The following is a 17,013-nucleotide window of genomic DNA, read 5'->3' as shown; positions in this document are numbered from 1 at the left end:
GGGCAATATTCAAACTTTCCTCATTGATACACTCTGGACTTTGCACCAATTTTCAAAGGGAAAGGAAAATGGGATTTTGAAATTTTCTGAGAGTATTAAGTATTCATGGACACTTGCACCTACTGTTTGTGTGGGCAGAATTTTGCTGGAAAAGTTTGTGTGAAGACTTGAAGATGCCATCTGCACATGCTTCTGCTCCGACCTATGTACGCCCCCTGCAATAACTTCTCTCGAGGCGGGTGAAAGTGTGTCTACTGTGGAACACCCTGCCTCTTTTTTAGCTGCACTTAGGGTGGGCAGTTTTCAGATGGCCGATTTACTCGGGTGAAATTTTAACCCACAGAAATCACTTTGACAATTGCCCTTCCCAGTTTAAGGATTCAATTTGCATAAATTGTTTCTGGCCTTTGAAGGGCAGATGCCAAGAAATAAGTGAATGAATACCAACCGTCCTAAAAGGAAATATTCAGCTGAAATAATATGTTCAGATAGGGTGGAACATAAGTACTAAATACACATCCACCATATATTCACACCTTGAACTCCTTGACCTGACTATATTTACTCCAGTCTGAAGTAAGGGTAATGCTGGACCCAAATACTGCCACCAGCATGCAACCCTCATCCATATTAATGGACACTGTTTCACAATGTAAAAAAATGGTTCCAGCTTGTGGAAAAGTAAGAAAATATGTTCTGTTCAACCTTCCAAACTTTTTCCAAACATCAAAAAAGCATTTTCTCACACCATCTCTCGTTTTTAAACACTTCCTAAAATTTATTTAGCAAAAGACAATTTTAAAGGGCCTCTGCCACTTTTCCTTGCTGGTTTAACAGCACACTTCTTTTAAGAAGTGCATTTTCTTCTTTAGAAAGGATCGTTTATAGAACATACATAGCATTTCTCTTCTCTTATTCAAAAGAATATCATTCACCACTTTACTCCTTGTCTATGTCATGCTTAATCACAGATCATACATTCATACTCGAATTAAACACTTTTTCAACAAGGATGAAACCCTCATAATTAAACACGCACACACATACATCACATCTGTTCAAGTGTAGTGTATAAGCTGATGGGTCTGTGTATCCCCTGTACTGGTACTGTTATATATCACAGCTATCAGGACCTGTATGACTCACCCAAACATATTATTCATACCACTAGGTACAATTAAGGATGAATTTTAAATCAGCCACGTGTATAAAAAAATGGGGGTTATGCGGGTGGCTGGGCCTTGCACGCATCGCACGAATTTTAAAGTGGACCTGCCACATGCGTAACCCCATTACGCGCAGAAGTGCCTGGCCCAGAAAAAGGGGCAGTTTGCGGGGCGGGGATGGACGGGGCTGGAGGCGGCCGGTACAGCACCCATTTGACGCTGTGCCAGGGAAGCGCGCGCTGGCAGGCTCCTGAAGAGAGCAAAAAGTAAAATAAAAAATTGGGTTTTAGCTTGAATAGGGATAGGTCAGTCAGGTGGGTTGGAAAGTTCCCTCCCAGTCCGCTCCTTAATTGGAGCGGGCCTCTCCCATTTCCCTCCCAGTCCAATCTTGTCGCCACATGTACGTTTATAAAATTAGGGACCCTGCACGCGCTGCTCACACATGCGCGTGTGGATTATAAAATCCAGCGCACATGTGTGCACGGCCCATGGATTTTTTTTAACATGTGCGCACCGGTGCACACGTTATAAAATCGGCATGTCCGTGTGCACATGGTCGGGCACGCACGTGGTTGCGCATGCGCACTTTTAAAATTTACCCCTTACTGTTCATAGATACACTGGGGGTAATTTAAAAAAAACGTATGCCCAAAAAATGCATTTTTGCACATGTAAATGGGCTTTATGAAAATTTCCCTGGAGATAGTGTGCAGGGAAGAGATTTCGAATGTGCTTTTCCACATAGCGCAAAGAGGTTTTCCCAGGGCAATGGAGCTGACATGAGAAAATCATTTATGTGTGTACTGTCAATTTTCAAACGTATGTTCATGTAACACTTACACCTGATACCTGGCAGCTATGAATGCGTATGCCATCGCCAGACAAAGGTACATGGCAGTTCTACTAATTTTCAAAGCGCACAGTCATAAAATTGGGCTCAAGATGAGGGCAATTTTAAATTGAAATAGTTACCCAGCTAGATTGCGTTGGATGAAAATTTATCCCTCTCAGAGTGGCTAAAAGTCTACATTAGTATTAGTAAAAGTTGGTGTACTTTTAGTCAGATTAGAAAGAGGCATTCCTCGGAGCTGTTTAGGTCGGGGAAGTAAACAACCTGCATGCAATTTCATTTTCAAATGTGCATATAGGGTTTTGCTCACATTTGGCCATCGCAGATAAAGCAGGTGTAAATTATGCGGGGGCTTTTGTGTTCACATACCTTGTAGGCAGTTTTGAAAAGGAAACTGCCCATATTGTTTCATTTTGAAAATTGCCTGCAAGATCCATGGGTCTGAAGATAATTATGTGCTTTTGCAACAATGCAGGCTACTGAAAATCACACCATTAATGTCATGCAACCTACTAATGCATTCCACTCTCATACCTCATTCATACTGACAAATTACCAGACAGTAACCAGTAAGCCAGATAGACAGCAATATAAAACTTCCTCCCAGACACTAGACTGGAGCACAACAGAAAAGAAAGAGGGAGAAGAAGCCTCACAACTGAGGCATGTAGGATCCCCGCTGTGGAGCTCTGTGTCCTGAGATATAATGTCCCAGCTTATGGCTAAGAGGAGGAGGAGTGACCTGCAGGTGGTCAGCTAATGGGTCTAATCCCAGAAAGTGGTGATCAGGTCAATGTAGGATGATGGCTAAAGCTAGAGAAGTGTAGGCAGGAGCAACCATGCAAAATAAGTTTTGCATCCAGTGTGATTTTGTAAGCTAAGGATATTATTTACAAAAACATCATACTCTTAAGAAGTTTAAGACTGATGGGTAAAGTGTGATGTGCACTCTGCACAGGTATGGAGGTCAGTATTCAAAACTAAATATTTAAATGGGTAATTTGAAATGAGATGGATAACTTGTGCGTTATCCATCCAAATGGCTTTGAATGCTGACCTCTGCATTATCATGTCTCCCTTCTCAGCGTGTTACCTTTCTATCATGACTAATTATTTCTTCTTTTATTGATATGCAACCCACTCAAACATATCGCTGTGAGTGACCCACATCAGTTACCTCACTTCATTCTCCCCAGCCTCTCTTCGTCTCCCATGAGAACAAGCCCGTTAGCTCAAGCCAACTCTTGCTAGTAATAATTTAGGTCCATAAACGTACGACTGACAATTCTAACTTTGGATTAGTAAATATTTTGCATTCTGTTATTTGGCTTCTGTCCTAACCCCCTTCATGTAATTTATTTTTTTTGAACTGCCAAGAAGCTCTAGTTATTCTGTGAGATTTCCATTGATCCCATGCAGTGCTATGTTTCTGTAGAGATAACAGTAGATATATTGTAGTTTAATATTTATGTTTGTTTCTGTGTTCCATAGGCTGAGAGAGTTAGGTTTTGAAGTGTCTTGGTTTGATAATCTCAGAGCAGAAGAGGTGCTTCAAAAAATTCACACAGGTATGTGTCTCTCTTCTGACCTGAATACATATTTCAGTTCATTTCTTGTAGGAATAGTGCATTTGCCAACTTGGGAGTAAACCATGAAGAGAAGATCCTTGCCTGACCATTACATCATGCTTCAGGGAGACTGAGTGATTACACAGAGCCCGATATTCAAAAATATCTAAACGCCCAACTTTAAGAGTTACATATCTAAATCTGGGCAATTAAAAATGTTCCCACTCAGACCCCCTACACCTAGGGACCTGAATTCAGAAGATGCCTAAATTTAGGTGCCTCAAAAGTGTGGGTATGGCCAGGGGTGAGAACAGATTGGGGGAGGAAGCTAGGCACTTAGTGCTGATTTTCAATGCTAGGGACCTAACTTGGATGGTAAAATCTAAGCACTGTCTGAGCACCACTAGCCACCTGTCATCCCCTTCTCTCTTGCTGCTGAAATTCAAATTATGCCAGTCCCCCAGCATCCTCCCATTCCCTCCCAGCTGTAAAATTGGGAGGGGGGGCACAGATTTTCAGCATCACCCCCTCTCCACCCCTTCCCCCTGTCAAAAGCCCCCTCTATCCTACTCGAGCTGAGCTGGAAGGAGGGACAGAGTCTTACCTCCTCCTGCCTCGGCTGAATCCTCCTAAAAGACTGTGTGAGCCTACCAGCACTTAGTATTCATTTATTCACTGGGCTGTCGGAGGATACCTTTAAAACATGTGCCCACACGCCCATATATGTGTCTATACGAATGCACATTTACTTTTGTATTTTAGAACCTGCGCACCTATGAGATGTCGAGGATATAAAATATGAGCGCATATGCGCACATAATACTTGCATATGTAAAAACCAGGAGCTGTGCAAGTTTGGACATATCCGGAAAAGTAACGGTACTTATTCGGATAAGTTCCACTTTATGTGGCTGAGTACTGGCATTTAGCTGGATAAGTCTGAAAAGTGCTACCTGTCCTAATTAGCACTTTTCCAACATTACTGGGTATGTAAGATAGCCAGATAAGCGCTATTTATCCAAATAAGTTCAAATATGTCCAAGTAGCAGCCAAGGCACTACTTAGCCAGATAAGTCGGAATTTACCTAGATAAGTTTGCACAAATGATATACCCTCGTATCTGTACTTCGAATTTTAAAGGGATTTGCAAATAGATTGTACTCTGTCTTTTAGACACATTTACCCTCTGTAATTCAGCTTTTACCCGCACAAGTCAGGGAATTTTCTAACATGCGAGAGGCAATGAAATAAACAGTTTTACCAGTTAGTCTAGCAGTTCGCCTAGTCCACATGCAACTCATAAAGACCCTCCGGGCTCTTCAGCCTGAAGTCCTCTCGTTTCACCCAGACTCCACCCACTCATTTTTTCGCTTTTAAGATGTTTATGATCACTTACACTAGGTATAGAGCAGGAGTAAATATACAGAACTAAAAGACTTACATGTGTCACTTGGGCAGGCTGTAAAATAATTTATGTGCTTTGTTGACCCCTCCCCAGAACGCCCCTGGTCCACCCCTTTTTTTTTTTACATGTGCAAGTTTACTCACTGTCTTTGATATACTCAGGTATGTGCTGTTTTATGCCCCCACATGCTATTCCCCGTCCGTGCGATCTGAATGGGGATTGGTCTATTCCCTGAGCATGCAGTGAATAAATGATGATAGGGTTTTGCCAGCTGGCTCTAGATTTTCAGGGGAGGCTGATCCAGTCCTGGTTTTACCCCACTGCTTACATGGACTTGTAGTCTTGCTTTTCTTAGGAAAATCAGTAGGGGAACCATAACTACAAATCCATACAAGCAGATGGGTAAAATCAGGACTGGATCAACTTGTCCTGAAAATGGGAACGCTGGCATGCTGTCAACAACCTGGCTTGATTATTCAGTTGAAGCAGGAAGAAATAAGACATGTCCTTCTTCTGGCTTGGCTTGAGAAGGCTACAAGGGCTTTTGATCAGTGAAAGGGCAGGGTTGGGAGTGAGGATGATGCATGGTCTGTCCCCCCGCCTTCTCCCTCTGGTTCCTATTTTCACAGGAGGGATGGGGAGATGACAGGAGGAGCTAGAGGTATTAGGTAGCCATTCTCAGCCAAAGTTGAGCACCTACTGTAAATATAGGATGTCCAGATTCTAATTTTCAGTGGGAAATCAAGGGTCCTAGATTCAGCTGAAAATTTGGTTAAACCTAGATGGCCAAAAATTTGTGAAAATCAGCCTACCAATGTCCATATAAAACATGACCTGCTCAATAGCAGGTCTACCTTATTCAGCTAATTTAGCCAGATCAGTCTGAATATTGGCACTTATCTGTCTAACAGGGTCATTAATCATTTCGTATTAGGGCCTTAACGCTAGCGTGCGGTAAATAACGCAACGCGCTTACAAACACAGAAATTAGAAACATAGTACATAAACCATGATATATCTAACAGAGCTAACAATATATGCAAATGTGACATGTGGTACGCAAGTGGGAGGAGTTTGGGCAGAGTTAATGGCAATGAGCAGCTCCTAATGTCAACACATAGCAATGCAGGTTTTAACGCCAGAAATAACTACACCTTTTTTCTGTGCATTATGCCCACGTTAGCTGTGTTTTTCTGACCAAAAAGGATTTATTGCAAATAGTGTTCATCCCGCCCAACACTTAGCTGGATAACTACTTAGCTGGATAACTATTTTTCTCACAGGACAAGCAGGATGGTAGTCCTCACAAATGGGTGACATCGAGGATGGAGCCCACCACGGAAAACTTCTGTCAAAGTTTAAACAGAACTTTGACTGGCCCCTACTGGGCATGCCCAGCAAGGCACTGACCCTGCAGCCAGCAGGGGTCTCCCTTCAGTCTTCTTTTTTCCGCGCAGCAGTTGCCACGCGGTGAAAGGAGCTCTCTAACCACGTTCCTGACAGGAATTTGGAAGTTAATTTCCTAAGAAAATTTGCCCCTCAGGGGTCTCCCTTCGACAAATTTTTAGTCATCTTACGGAACCCGGTAAGTTTTTTGCCTTTTTCCATCGACTACCGTCGATTTTGGCCCTTGAGGCCTGTTGGCACTTACCGATCCCCAGCCTAAATTTTGGCTTCAGGCCATGGCAACGGGGTTCCGCCGTTGTCCGGATTGTACCCGGACTATGTCCATCACAGACCCCCACAGGGTTTGTGTAATGTGTTTGGGTAGTGAGCATGATGTCCTGACTTGCACCAAATGTGCCTTAATGACACCCAAGGGTCGCAAAGCCAGGATGGAGAAGATGGGGCTCCTCTTCCATGCACCTACCCTAACGCCATCGATAGCATCGACGTCCTCGGAACCGTCGAAGTTGTACCATCATCGTCAACCCTCCGGTGACCGTCCGCCATCGATCGCTTCTCGGCCGTCGACTCCCGTCCCTTCCCCGGATGGGCGAGGGGATCGGAAGGAAAAGCACCGCCATCGACGGCATAAGTCTCGGCCTGTCAAGGATCCACAGCCATCGACCTCTGCTCAAGCCGAGCCACCGACAAAGAAGCCGCGAACAGACCGGACACCCTCCACGTCTCGTTCGCCGGCATCGAGGAAACCCTCACCCTCCCGGGGTGCGGGGGCCGTGATCCCACCGGTTACGGTGGTCCCTCCGGCCATGCCTCAGCCTCCCTCTCCCGTCGAGCCGGGTATGGTTACCCCTGGTCTCCGGGCAGAACTGGACCGGCTGGTCCAGGAGGCCATCGAGAAAGCGATGAAGAAATTGCAACCTCCATCGGCACCGTCTCCGGCACCGGTTCCAGTGCCACCCCCGACACCGACACCGGCACCGGCTTCGCCACCGAGGAGGGAACCGACCACCGAGCCGTTGATACAAGCGCTAGCACCGCTACTGAGCCGCATGGAGGCGCTCATGACGGCCCTTCCATCGGTGATTCCAGTACCATCGACAACACCACCGTCTCCGACTGGATTTTCATCGGCAGGAGAAACACCGTTCCGGATTCCCCCTTCCGGGGTGGTTCCATCGGTGCCTTCTGGTATATCTCCACCGATATATCCTTCGGTTCCATCCATTCCACGCCAGGCACCGATTCCATCGGCAGCACCGAAGCCATCGATGCCATTTCTGGTTCCACCTACGGCACCGATTCCACCTCGGTTTCCATCGATGCCTTCAGAGCCTCAGCCAGGTCCATCAGGGCTACAAGCCCCACTTGATCCCTACGATACCTGGGGTGATGATGATGATACATCTTCTGACACAGATTTGCCTTCGCCACCATCTCCTACAGAGAGTAGAAAAAGATCTCCTCCTGAGGATCTATCTTTCATTAATTTTGTGAAAGAGATGTCAGAAGTTGTACCTTTTCAACTACAATCTGAAGCTGATGACAGACACCAGATGATGGAACTCCTTCAATTTCTGGATGCTCCAAAAATCATTGCTTCCATCCCTATACACCAGGTGTTTTTGGATCTGCTCAAGAAAAACTGGGAATCTCCTTCATCAGTGTCACCAGTTAACAAAAAAGCTGACTCCACCTACCTTGTACAGTCAGCACCAGGTTTCCAAAAACCTCAACTGGATCATCGCTCTGTTGTGGTTGAGTCCGCACAGAAGAAGGCCAAGCGTCTTAAGCCACACTCTTCTACCCCACCTACCAGGGACAACAAGTTCCTAGATAGTGTTGGACGGAAAGTCTATCATGGAGCTATGTTGATTTCACGCATAGCTTCATATCAACTTTACATGACTCAGTACAACAGAGCCATCCTTAAGCAGATGCAAGACTATGCTGACACGTTGCCAGACCAATACCAACCGCAGCTTCAAGCCCTTCTTCACAAGGGATTTGAGGCAGGGAAGCACGAGATTAGGACTGCCTACGACATATTCGATGCTTCCACAAAAGTTTCAGCCACAGCCATCTCAGCCAGACGTTGGGCTTGGTTAAAATCATCCAACCTTCGCCCAGAGGTTCAAGATCGTCTTGCTGATTTACCCTGCTTAGGCGATAATTTGTTTGGAGAGCAAATTCAGCAGATTGTGGCGGAGTTAAAAGACCACCATGAGATGTTGAAACAACTCTCATCTGTCCCACCTGAGCTGACCTCCAAGCAACCGCAAAAGAAAGACTCTAAGAAGTCATTCTTTCGACCACGCCGTTATTACCCTCCATCGGCCAGGCCTCGTCCAGCTCGATCCTCTACTAGGCCTCAGCCGCGTCAGCCTAGGAAGCAAAGGCCTACTGTAGCCCCTCCTCCTGGGCCTGCAGCTGGCCTTTGACTCCCCTGTAGGGAACACATGCCGAACCCCTCTTCCGGACATCCCTGTAGGAGGTCGACTGTACCATTTTCTACAACCTTGGTTGCAGATCACCTCAGATCAGTGGGTGCTAACAATTATCGCACAGGGTTACCACCTCAACTTCATAACTCTTCCGGCAGACTACCCGCCTCTTCAAGCGTGGAGTCTATCCACCCATTTGGCTCAATTACAACAGGAAGTATCCCTTCTTCTGCAATCAAATGCTATAGAACCCGTTCCTCCCTCTCAACGAGGCAAGGGATTCTATTCCAGATACTTCCTAATACCAAAGAAATCAGGGGGACTACGTCCCATTTTGGACCTTCGAGCCCTCAACAAATACCTTCAAAAAGAGAAGTTCAAAATGGTAACCCTAGGCGCGCTGCTCCCTCTGCTACAAAGAGGGGATTGGCTGTGCTCTCTCGACCTCAAGGACGCTTATACCCACATTGCGATCACACAATCCCATCGCAAATATCTGCGGTTTCTAGTAGGCCACGACCATTATCAACGGTCTAGCTTCTGCCCCACGAGTCTTTACCAAATGTCTCGTAGTGGTAGCAGCATTCCTAAGGAAGGAAGGTGTCCACGTCTACCCATACCTGGACGATTGGCTAATCAGGGCCTCCACCCAACAGATAGCTCAATCCTCCCTAAAATTGACTATTCAAACACTCCTTTCCTTAGGGTTTCTCGTCAATTACGAGAAATCTTGCTTAGTCCCGTCTCAAACCTTATCCTTCATTGGGGCAGACTTGGACACCTTACAGGCAAAGGCTTAACTTCCTCTTCAGAGGGTCCACACCCTAATGTCCCTGGCTCACCAGCTCCAGTCTCAGAACACTGCCACGGCTCGCCAGTTCCTCATTCTCCTAGGGCACATGGCATCCTCGGTTCAAGTCACTCCCATGACCCGACTAGCCATGAGAGTAACACAATGGACTCTACGACACCAATGGATTCAAGCTTTTCAGCCTCTGTCCTCCATAGTCACAGTCACACAAGCGCTGCGCCTATCCTTAACCTGGTGGACGACTCAGGTCAACCTCCTTCAGGGTTTACCCTTTCTTCCACCGGATCCGCAAGTAATCCTAACCACCGACGCTTCTCACATCGGTTGGGGAGCCCATGTGGACGACTTTCAAACCCAAGGGTTATGGTCCAAAGAGGAAGCCGAACACCAGATCAATTTCCTGGAACTTCGAGCAATCCGCTATGCGCTCCGCACTTTCAAAGATCATCTCTTTCATCAGATAATCTTAATCCAGACGGACAACCAAGTGGCCATGTGGTACATAAACAAGCAGGGAGGCACAGGCTCCTTCCTTCTGTGTCAGGAAGCTGCGCACATCTGGGCGGAAGCCCTCTCCCACTCCATGTACCTCAGGGCCACTTACCTGCCGGGAGTAGACAATGTATTGGCAGACCAGCTGAGCCGTGTCTTCCAACCACACGAGTGGTCACTCGATCCTCTGGTAGCGACCTCTCTGTTTCACAATTGGGGTTCTCCCCGCATAGACCTCTTTGCGTCCCCTCAGAACCACAAAGTGGACGATTACTGCTCTCTCATTCGGAGCCAGCACTCTCGGCCGAGGGATGCATTCTCCCTCAAGTGGACAACCGGTCTGCTCTATGCATTCCCTCCACTCCTTCTTGTGTCAAAGACTCTCGTGAAGCTACGCCAGGACGGAGGAACCATGATCCTGATAGCACCTTACTGGCCACGCCAAGTATGGTTTCCAATACTCCAGGATCTCTCCATCTGCAGGCACATTCCTCTGGGAAAGGACCCGCATCTGCTCACTCAAAACGACGGATGCCTCCTCCATCCCAACCTCCAAGCCTTGTCCCTGACGGCATGGATGTTGAAAGGTTAGTCCTTCAGCCTTTCAACCTTTCAGATTCCGTTTCTCGGGTCCTGATAGCTTCACGAAAGCCTTCCACAAGAAAGTCTTACTCATACAAATGGAAAAGGTACACATCATGGTGCACTTCTCAGTCCCTTGATCCCCTTTCCTGTCCAATCTCAAAATTCTTGGACTATTTATGGCATCTCTCTGAATCAGGTCTTAAAACCTCTTCTATCAGAATGCATGTCAGTGCGGTAGCCGCTTTCCATAAGGGTATTGGGGGTAATCCTATTTCAGTACAACCCCTAGTAACACGCTTTCTTAAGGGCTTGCTCCATCTAAAGCCGCCCTTGCGTCCTCCGGCCCCATCCTGGGACCTTAACCTGGTTCTTGGTCGTCTTATGAAACCTCCTTTCGAACCTCTGCACTCCTGTGACTTTAAATATCTCACTTGGAAAGTGTTATTCCTTTTGGCTATTACTTCAGCTCGCAGGGTTAGTGAATTACAGGCCCTAGTTACCTATCCGCCTTACACTAAGCTCCTGCAGGACCGGGCGGTACTCCGCACTCACCCTAAATTTTTACCTAAGGTAGTTTCTGAGTTTCATATCAATCAATCCATCATACTACCTATCTTTTTTCCCAGGCCCCACTCCAACTCTGGAGAGCAGACCCTGCATACCCTAGACTGTAAACGAGCTCTAGCTTTTTACCTAGACCGTACAGTTTCCCACAGAAAGAGCACTCAATTATTCGTCTCTTTCCATCCTAATAAGTTGGGACAACCTGTGGGTAAGCAGGCTCTTTCTTCCTGGTTGGCGGACTGCATTTCTTTTTGCTATGAGCAAGCTGGCATTCCTTTTCAAGACCGTGTTAAAGCACACTCTGTGAGGGCCATGGCGACGTCAGTGGCACACCTTCGATCGGTGCCGCTTCCTGACAACTGCAAAGCTGCAACCTGGAGTTCTCTCCATACCTTTGCAGCCCATTATTGTTTGGACAAGGCTGGAAGACAGGACTCCATCTTCGGCCAGTCTGTCTTGCGTAACCTTTTTCCAACCTGATGTACCAACACCCTTCCACCTACCCGGTTGGGTGCGGATGCCCTTTCCCAAATTTCTCCTCACTTATTGTGCCTGCTGCACACCATTGGGTACATTTGGTGCAAGTCGGGACATCCTCAGCTTGGTACTCACCCATTTGTGAGGACTACCATCCTGCTTGTCCTGTGAGAAAGCAAATGTTGCTTACCTGATGTAACAGGTGTTCTCACAGGACAGCAGGATGTTAGTCCTCACGAAACCCGCCCGCCTCCCCGCGGTGTTGGGTTCGTTTTATTTTTACTTTCTAGGCCAGAGCTTTCCAAACTGTGTGTCGGGACACGTTAGTGTGTCGCCTGCAGTGTGCAGGTGTGTCGCGCAAGCCCGGTCAACTCTGATGCGAGTTTGGGCTTTTTTTTCCCTAGAGATTCACTTTTTTTTTTCAATTTATGGGTTGCTTATTATTGGGTGATTTTTGCTGTCAATCGCGTTTTTTTGGGGGGCTTGGTGGGTGGAACGAGCCCAGCCATCCTTGCATTGGCTGCTGCTGCCGATGAGGCCTGGCCATGAGGAGTACTGACTGCAAGCAGCAGTGTCTGGTGATCATGGAAGGGAGTGAAGCACTTAACAGGGAACAATCAAAAAGACGAGGTACATGAGTGTGGGGGCCAGACATGTGCTGGGGGGAGGAGAGAGATGAGTGTGTGGGGGACAGACAGTTTGTTTTATTATTGTTTCTCATAAATTATAACAATAACATGAATCTTGGAATATATATTTTTAATATAAATTTAAGGTTTTCATGAGATAGGTTGTGTCATGAAACATTTTATTTATGTATATATTTAAGGAAACATACATAAATTGTCGAAATATGTTTCGTTCGTTTAACCTTTAACCTCTGGTTTACTAGTAGATTGAATTACCGTGTCGTGAAATTATGTTTGTCTAAAAAGTGTGTCACCAACATGAAAAGTTTGGAAAGCTCTGTTCTAGGCACTGCCTGTAGCTTTGAAAATCAGACTGAAGGGAGACCCCTGCTGGCTGCAGGGTCAGTGCCTTGCTGGGCATGCCCAGTAGGGGCCAGTCAAAGTTCTGTTTAAACTTTGACAGAAGTTTTCCGTGGTGGGCTCCATCCTTGATGTCACCCATTTGTGAGGACTAACATCCTGCTGTCCTGTGAGAACACCTGTTACATCAGGTAAGCAACATTTGCTATAACTAAGTGGCAGCCGCTGAATGTGACTGAATACTTGAATGCTGCCACCTTTCTAAGTGGTGCTGAATATCGGCCCCTGTATGCCCAGTTCACTGATGCTAATGTATTCATGCTTAAATTGTGTTAAATTATATTTGCATCCATATTATTTAAATACCCAAACTACAAAGGTACGTGTACACATTTTGTAAACTCCAAATTCTACTGTAACATGTTTTGAACTCTTCAAACTGGAAAAGAAGGATACAAATAAATGATGATAATTGTACTGTATTATGATTATCTTAAATGTGGGGTTGTTTTGTTTTTTCTCACAGGACAAGCAGGATGGTAGTCCTCACATATGGGTGACATCACAGGATGGAGCCCAATCACAGAACACTTTTACCAAAGTTTCTAGAACTTTGACTGGCCCCTACTGGGGATGCCTAGCATGGCACTAACCCTGCAGCCAGCAGGGGTCCCCCTTCAGTCTTCTTTTTTCCGTGCAGCAGTAGCCATGCGGTTAAGGAGCTCCACAGAGATTCCTGACAGGAATTTCCCTCACGGAATTACTACAACTTTTCTTACCCCACAGGGGTCCCTCCTTCAATTTTTTCAAGCCGGGGTACCCCGGTAAGTTTTCTACCCATTTTCGGTCGATTCCCATAGAGTTTGGCCCTCGCAGCCTACTGGCTGTTGACCGTACCGCGGCTCAAATTTTTCATGGCCATGACGTCAGGGTTCCGTCGGTGTCCGGACTGCAATCGCACCATGTCCATAACAGACCCTCATAAGGTCTGTGTAATGTGTCTCAGATGTGAGCAAGATGTCCTGACCTGCACCAAATGTACCCTAATGACACCAAAAGATCGCAAGGCCAGAATGGAGAAGATGGAACTTCTCTTCCGTGCTCAAACCCCGACGCCATCAGAACCGGCACCGTCAACTTCACGCCAGTATCGACCACCGACTGGTGACCGTCTGGCCTCGATGACATCTCGGCCTTCAACCACCTCTACTCCCCCTCAGGACAGAGGTGATCGTAGAGAGAAACATCACCACTGACATCTGAAGTCTCGGACCATCGAGGGAGCTAAATCATTGACCTCGCCATCGTCCGAGCCGCCATCGAAGAAACCCCGTCCAGAAAAGGCACTGATCTTTTTGGCGACCAGGTCACCGAGGCAACCCTCACCCAAAAGGGGATTGGGAGCCGCAACTCCGCCTTTAATGGTGGTCCCTCCGGCTATGCCAGTGCCTCCTTCTTCTGCTCCGGAGCCGGGGCTGGTTGCTCCAGGTCTCCGAGAAGAACTGGACCGGCTGGTTCAGGAGGCCATCAACAAGGCGATGCATCGACTCCAAGTTCCTCTGGCACAGACACCCGTGCTGATCGTGGAACCGACCACTGACCGGATTCTGACAGCGTTGGCACCTCTACTCTTGAGGATGGAAGCGCTCATTGCCACCTTTCCACGATGGATCCCGGGTCACCGATGGCTCCGGTGCCCTCTCCGCTTACCTTGTCATCGGGCGGAGAAACACCATTCCGCATCCCTCCATTGGGAGTCCTACCGATGCCTCAGCCATTGATGCCTATACGTCCATCAATGCCGATGCGTCTGTCGGCGCCACCAATCCATTCCTCAATGCCCTCGATGCCTGCATCGGTGCCTCCAATTATTCCTTCGGAGCCTATACCAGGACCTTCAGGGATTCCACCATCCCGTCCCCCTCGGGCTCCTAAAGGGGTAAGGGCTGATCCCTACGATACCTGGACAGATGATTCTTCACCAGACACCGATGACCTGCCTTCACCTCCTTCTCCTACTGAAAGCAGAAAGCGTTCTCCTCCAGAGGACCTTTCCTTCATAAATTTTGTAAAGGAGATGTCTGAATTGGTCCCCTTCCAATTACAGACCGAACAAGATGACAGGAATCAAAATGATGCAGCTCTTGCAATTCCTGGATGCTCCCAAGGAAATAACCTCCATCCCTATTCACCAAGTTCTTCTGGATCTCCTCAAAAAGAACTGGGAACACCCTGGCTCTGTTGCTCCAGTCAACAGGAAGGCTGACACCACTTATTTGGTACAGTTAGCCCCAGGTTTTCAAAAACCTCAATTGGATCACCAATCCATTGTTGTAGAATCTGCCCAAAAGAGGGCAAAAAGATCAAAATCCCACACTTCCTTTCCCCCAGGCAAGGAGCAAAAATTTCTAGATTCCATTGGTTGCCGGGTCTTCCAGGGCTCAATGCTCATCTCCCGAATCACCTTTTATCAGCTCTATATGACTCAATACAACAGGGTCTTATTTAAGCAGATACAAGACTTGACAGACTCCCTGCCTCAGCAATTTCAAGATCAGCTCCAAACCCTAGTAAGCAAGGGTTTTGAGGTGGGCAAGCATGAGATAAGATCATCCTACGATATCTTTGACACTGCTACCAGGGTATGTGCAGCTGCTATCTCGGCAAGAAGATGGGCCTGGCTCAAGTCTTCGGACCTTCGCCCTGAAGTGCAGGACAGATTATCCGACCTGCCCAGTGTAGGAGACAATCTGTTCGGTGAACAGATTCAACGAACGGTGGCGGAACTCAAGGACCATCATGAGACCCTGAGACAGCTTTCTCTGATGCCTTCTGAGTACTCTTCAAAACAGCCTTTTCTGAAAGACACTAAGAAGTCCTTCTTCCGTCTGAAGAAGTCCTACCCGCCACCGGCTAGAACTCGCTCTACGAGACCATTTCAAAAAACCCAGTTTCGTCAGATACGAAAACAAAAACCGCAAGCAGCTCCTCAGCCAGGCCCTGCTTCCGGTTTTTGACTCCTGCATAGAGAGCAGCAGCCAGCTTCCACTGCCTCACATACCAGTGAGAGGTCAATTGTGCCATTTCAACAACAGGTGGCACTCAATCACCTCAGACCCGTGGGGCCTAGCTATAATCGCTCAAGGTTATCATCTCAACTTTCTCTCCATCCCACTGGACTCCCCACCTCTATAGACATGGAGAACATCCGATCACTCCATCCTTCTGGAACAGGAGGTCTCCCTCCTTCTCCAGTCCAAGGCAATAGAACCAGTACCCTACTCTTAGCACGGCCTAGGGTTCTATTCCCGGTACTTCCTAATCCCCAAAACATTGGGAGGCGTTCTTCCAATTCTGGATTTACGTGCCCTCAACAAGTACCTCCATCAAGAAAAGTTCAAAATGGTAACCTTGGCTTCTCTTCTTCCTCTTCTACAAAGAGGAGACTGGCTCTGCTCTCTAGATCTCCAGGACGCATACACTCATATTGCGATAACTCCAACTCATCACAAATACCTGAGATTTCTGGTTGTCCCCAAGCACTATCAGTACCGAGTGCTTCTATTTGGCCTCACGTCTGCACCACGAGTCTTCACCAAGTGCCTTGTAGTAGTTGCAGCCTTCCTCAGGACTCAAGGTGTTCATGTCTACACCTATCTAGATGATTGGTTGATCAGGGCTCCCACTCAGCATGCTGCCCTGTCGTCCCTACGTCTTACTTTACACACTTTGACTTCGCTAGGATTTCTTGTCAATTATGACAAATCCTACTTAGTCCCATCTCAAACCTTATAATTCATAGGGGCAGACTTGGACACCTTGCAGGCAAAAGCTTTTCTACCTTGACAACAAGCTCTCACTCTTGTCTCTCTCGCACACCAGTTACAGTCTCAGCGCTACACGACTGCACTCCGCTTTCTCATTCTACTGGGACACATGGTGTCCTCAGTTCAGTTCACCCCAATGGCCCGCCTAGCCATGAGAGTCATGCAGTGGACTCTAAGGTAACAATGGACTCAATCCATTTAGCCCCTGTCGACTATTGTCCACGTCACCAACTCACTCAATTAGTCTCTCGCCTGGTGGAAAAATCAGATCAATCTCCTCCAAGGCTTGCCCTTCCAGGCTCCAGATCCTCAATTAACTCTTACCACCGATGCTTCCAACCTCAGATGGGGAGCCCATGTGGCCAATCTGCAGACACAAGGAACTTGGTCTCCAGAGGAAGCCAAACACAAAATCAATTTCCTGGAGCTTT

General features: G+C 47.2%; 1 protein-coding gene across 2 annotated transcripts in view; it reads left to right on the top strand.

Moving 5' to 3' along the window:
- CASP6 (caspase 6) overlaps positions 1-17,013 on the top strand; it is a 95,675-nt gene that overhangs the window by 56,431 nt on the left and 22,231 nt on the right. For both annotated transcript variants that reach the window (XM_029596629.1, XM_029596618.1), the window contains exon 5: positions 3,508-3,584. In XM_029596629.1, coding sequence (XP_029452489.1) covers positions 3,508-3,584 — 77 coding nt within the window. The remainder of the gene's footprint in view (positions 1-3,507; positions 3,585-17,013) is intronic.

This window comes from Rhinatrema bivittatum, chromosome 1, assembly GCF_901001135.1.
Source record: "Rhinatrema bivittatum chromosome 1, aRhiBiv1.1, whole genome shotgun sequence".
Lineage (NCBI taxonomy): Eukaryota > Metazoa > Chordata > Amphibia > Gymnophiona > Rhinatrematidae > Rhinatrema > Rhinatrema bivittatum.
Note: the sequence above shows the minus strand (reverse complement) of the source record. Positions and strands in the feature narration are given on the sequence as shown.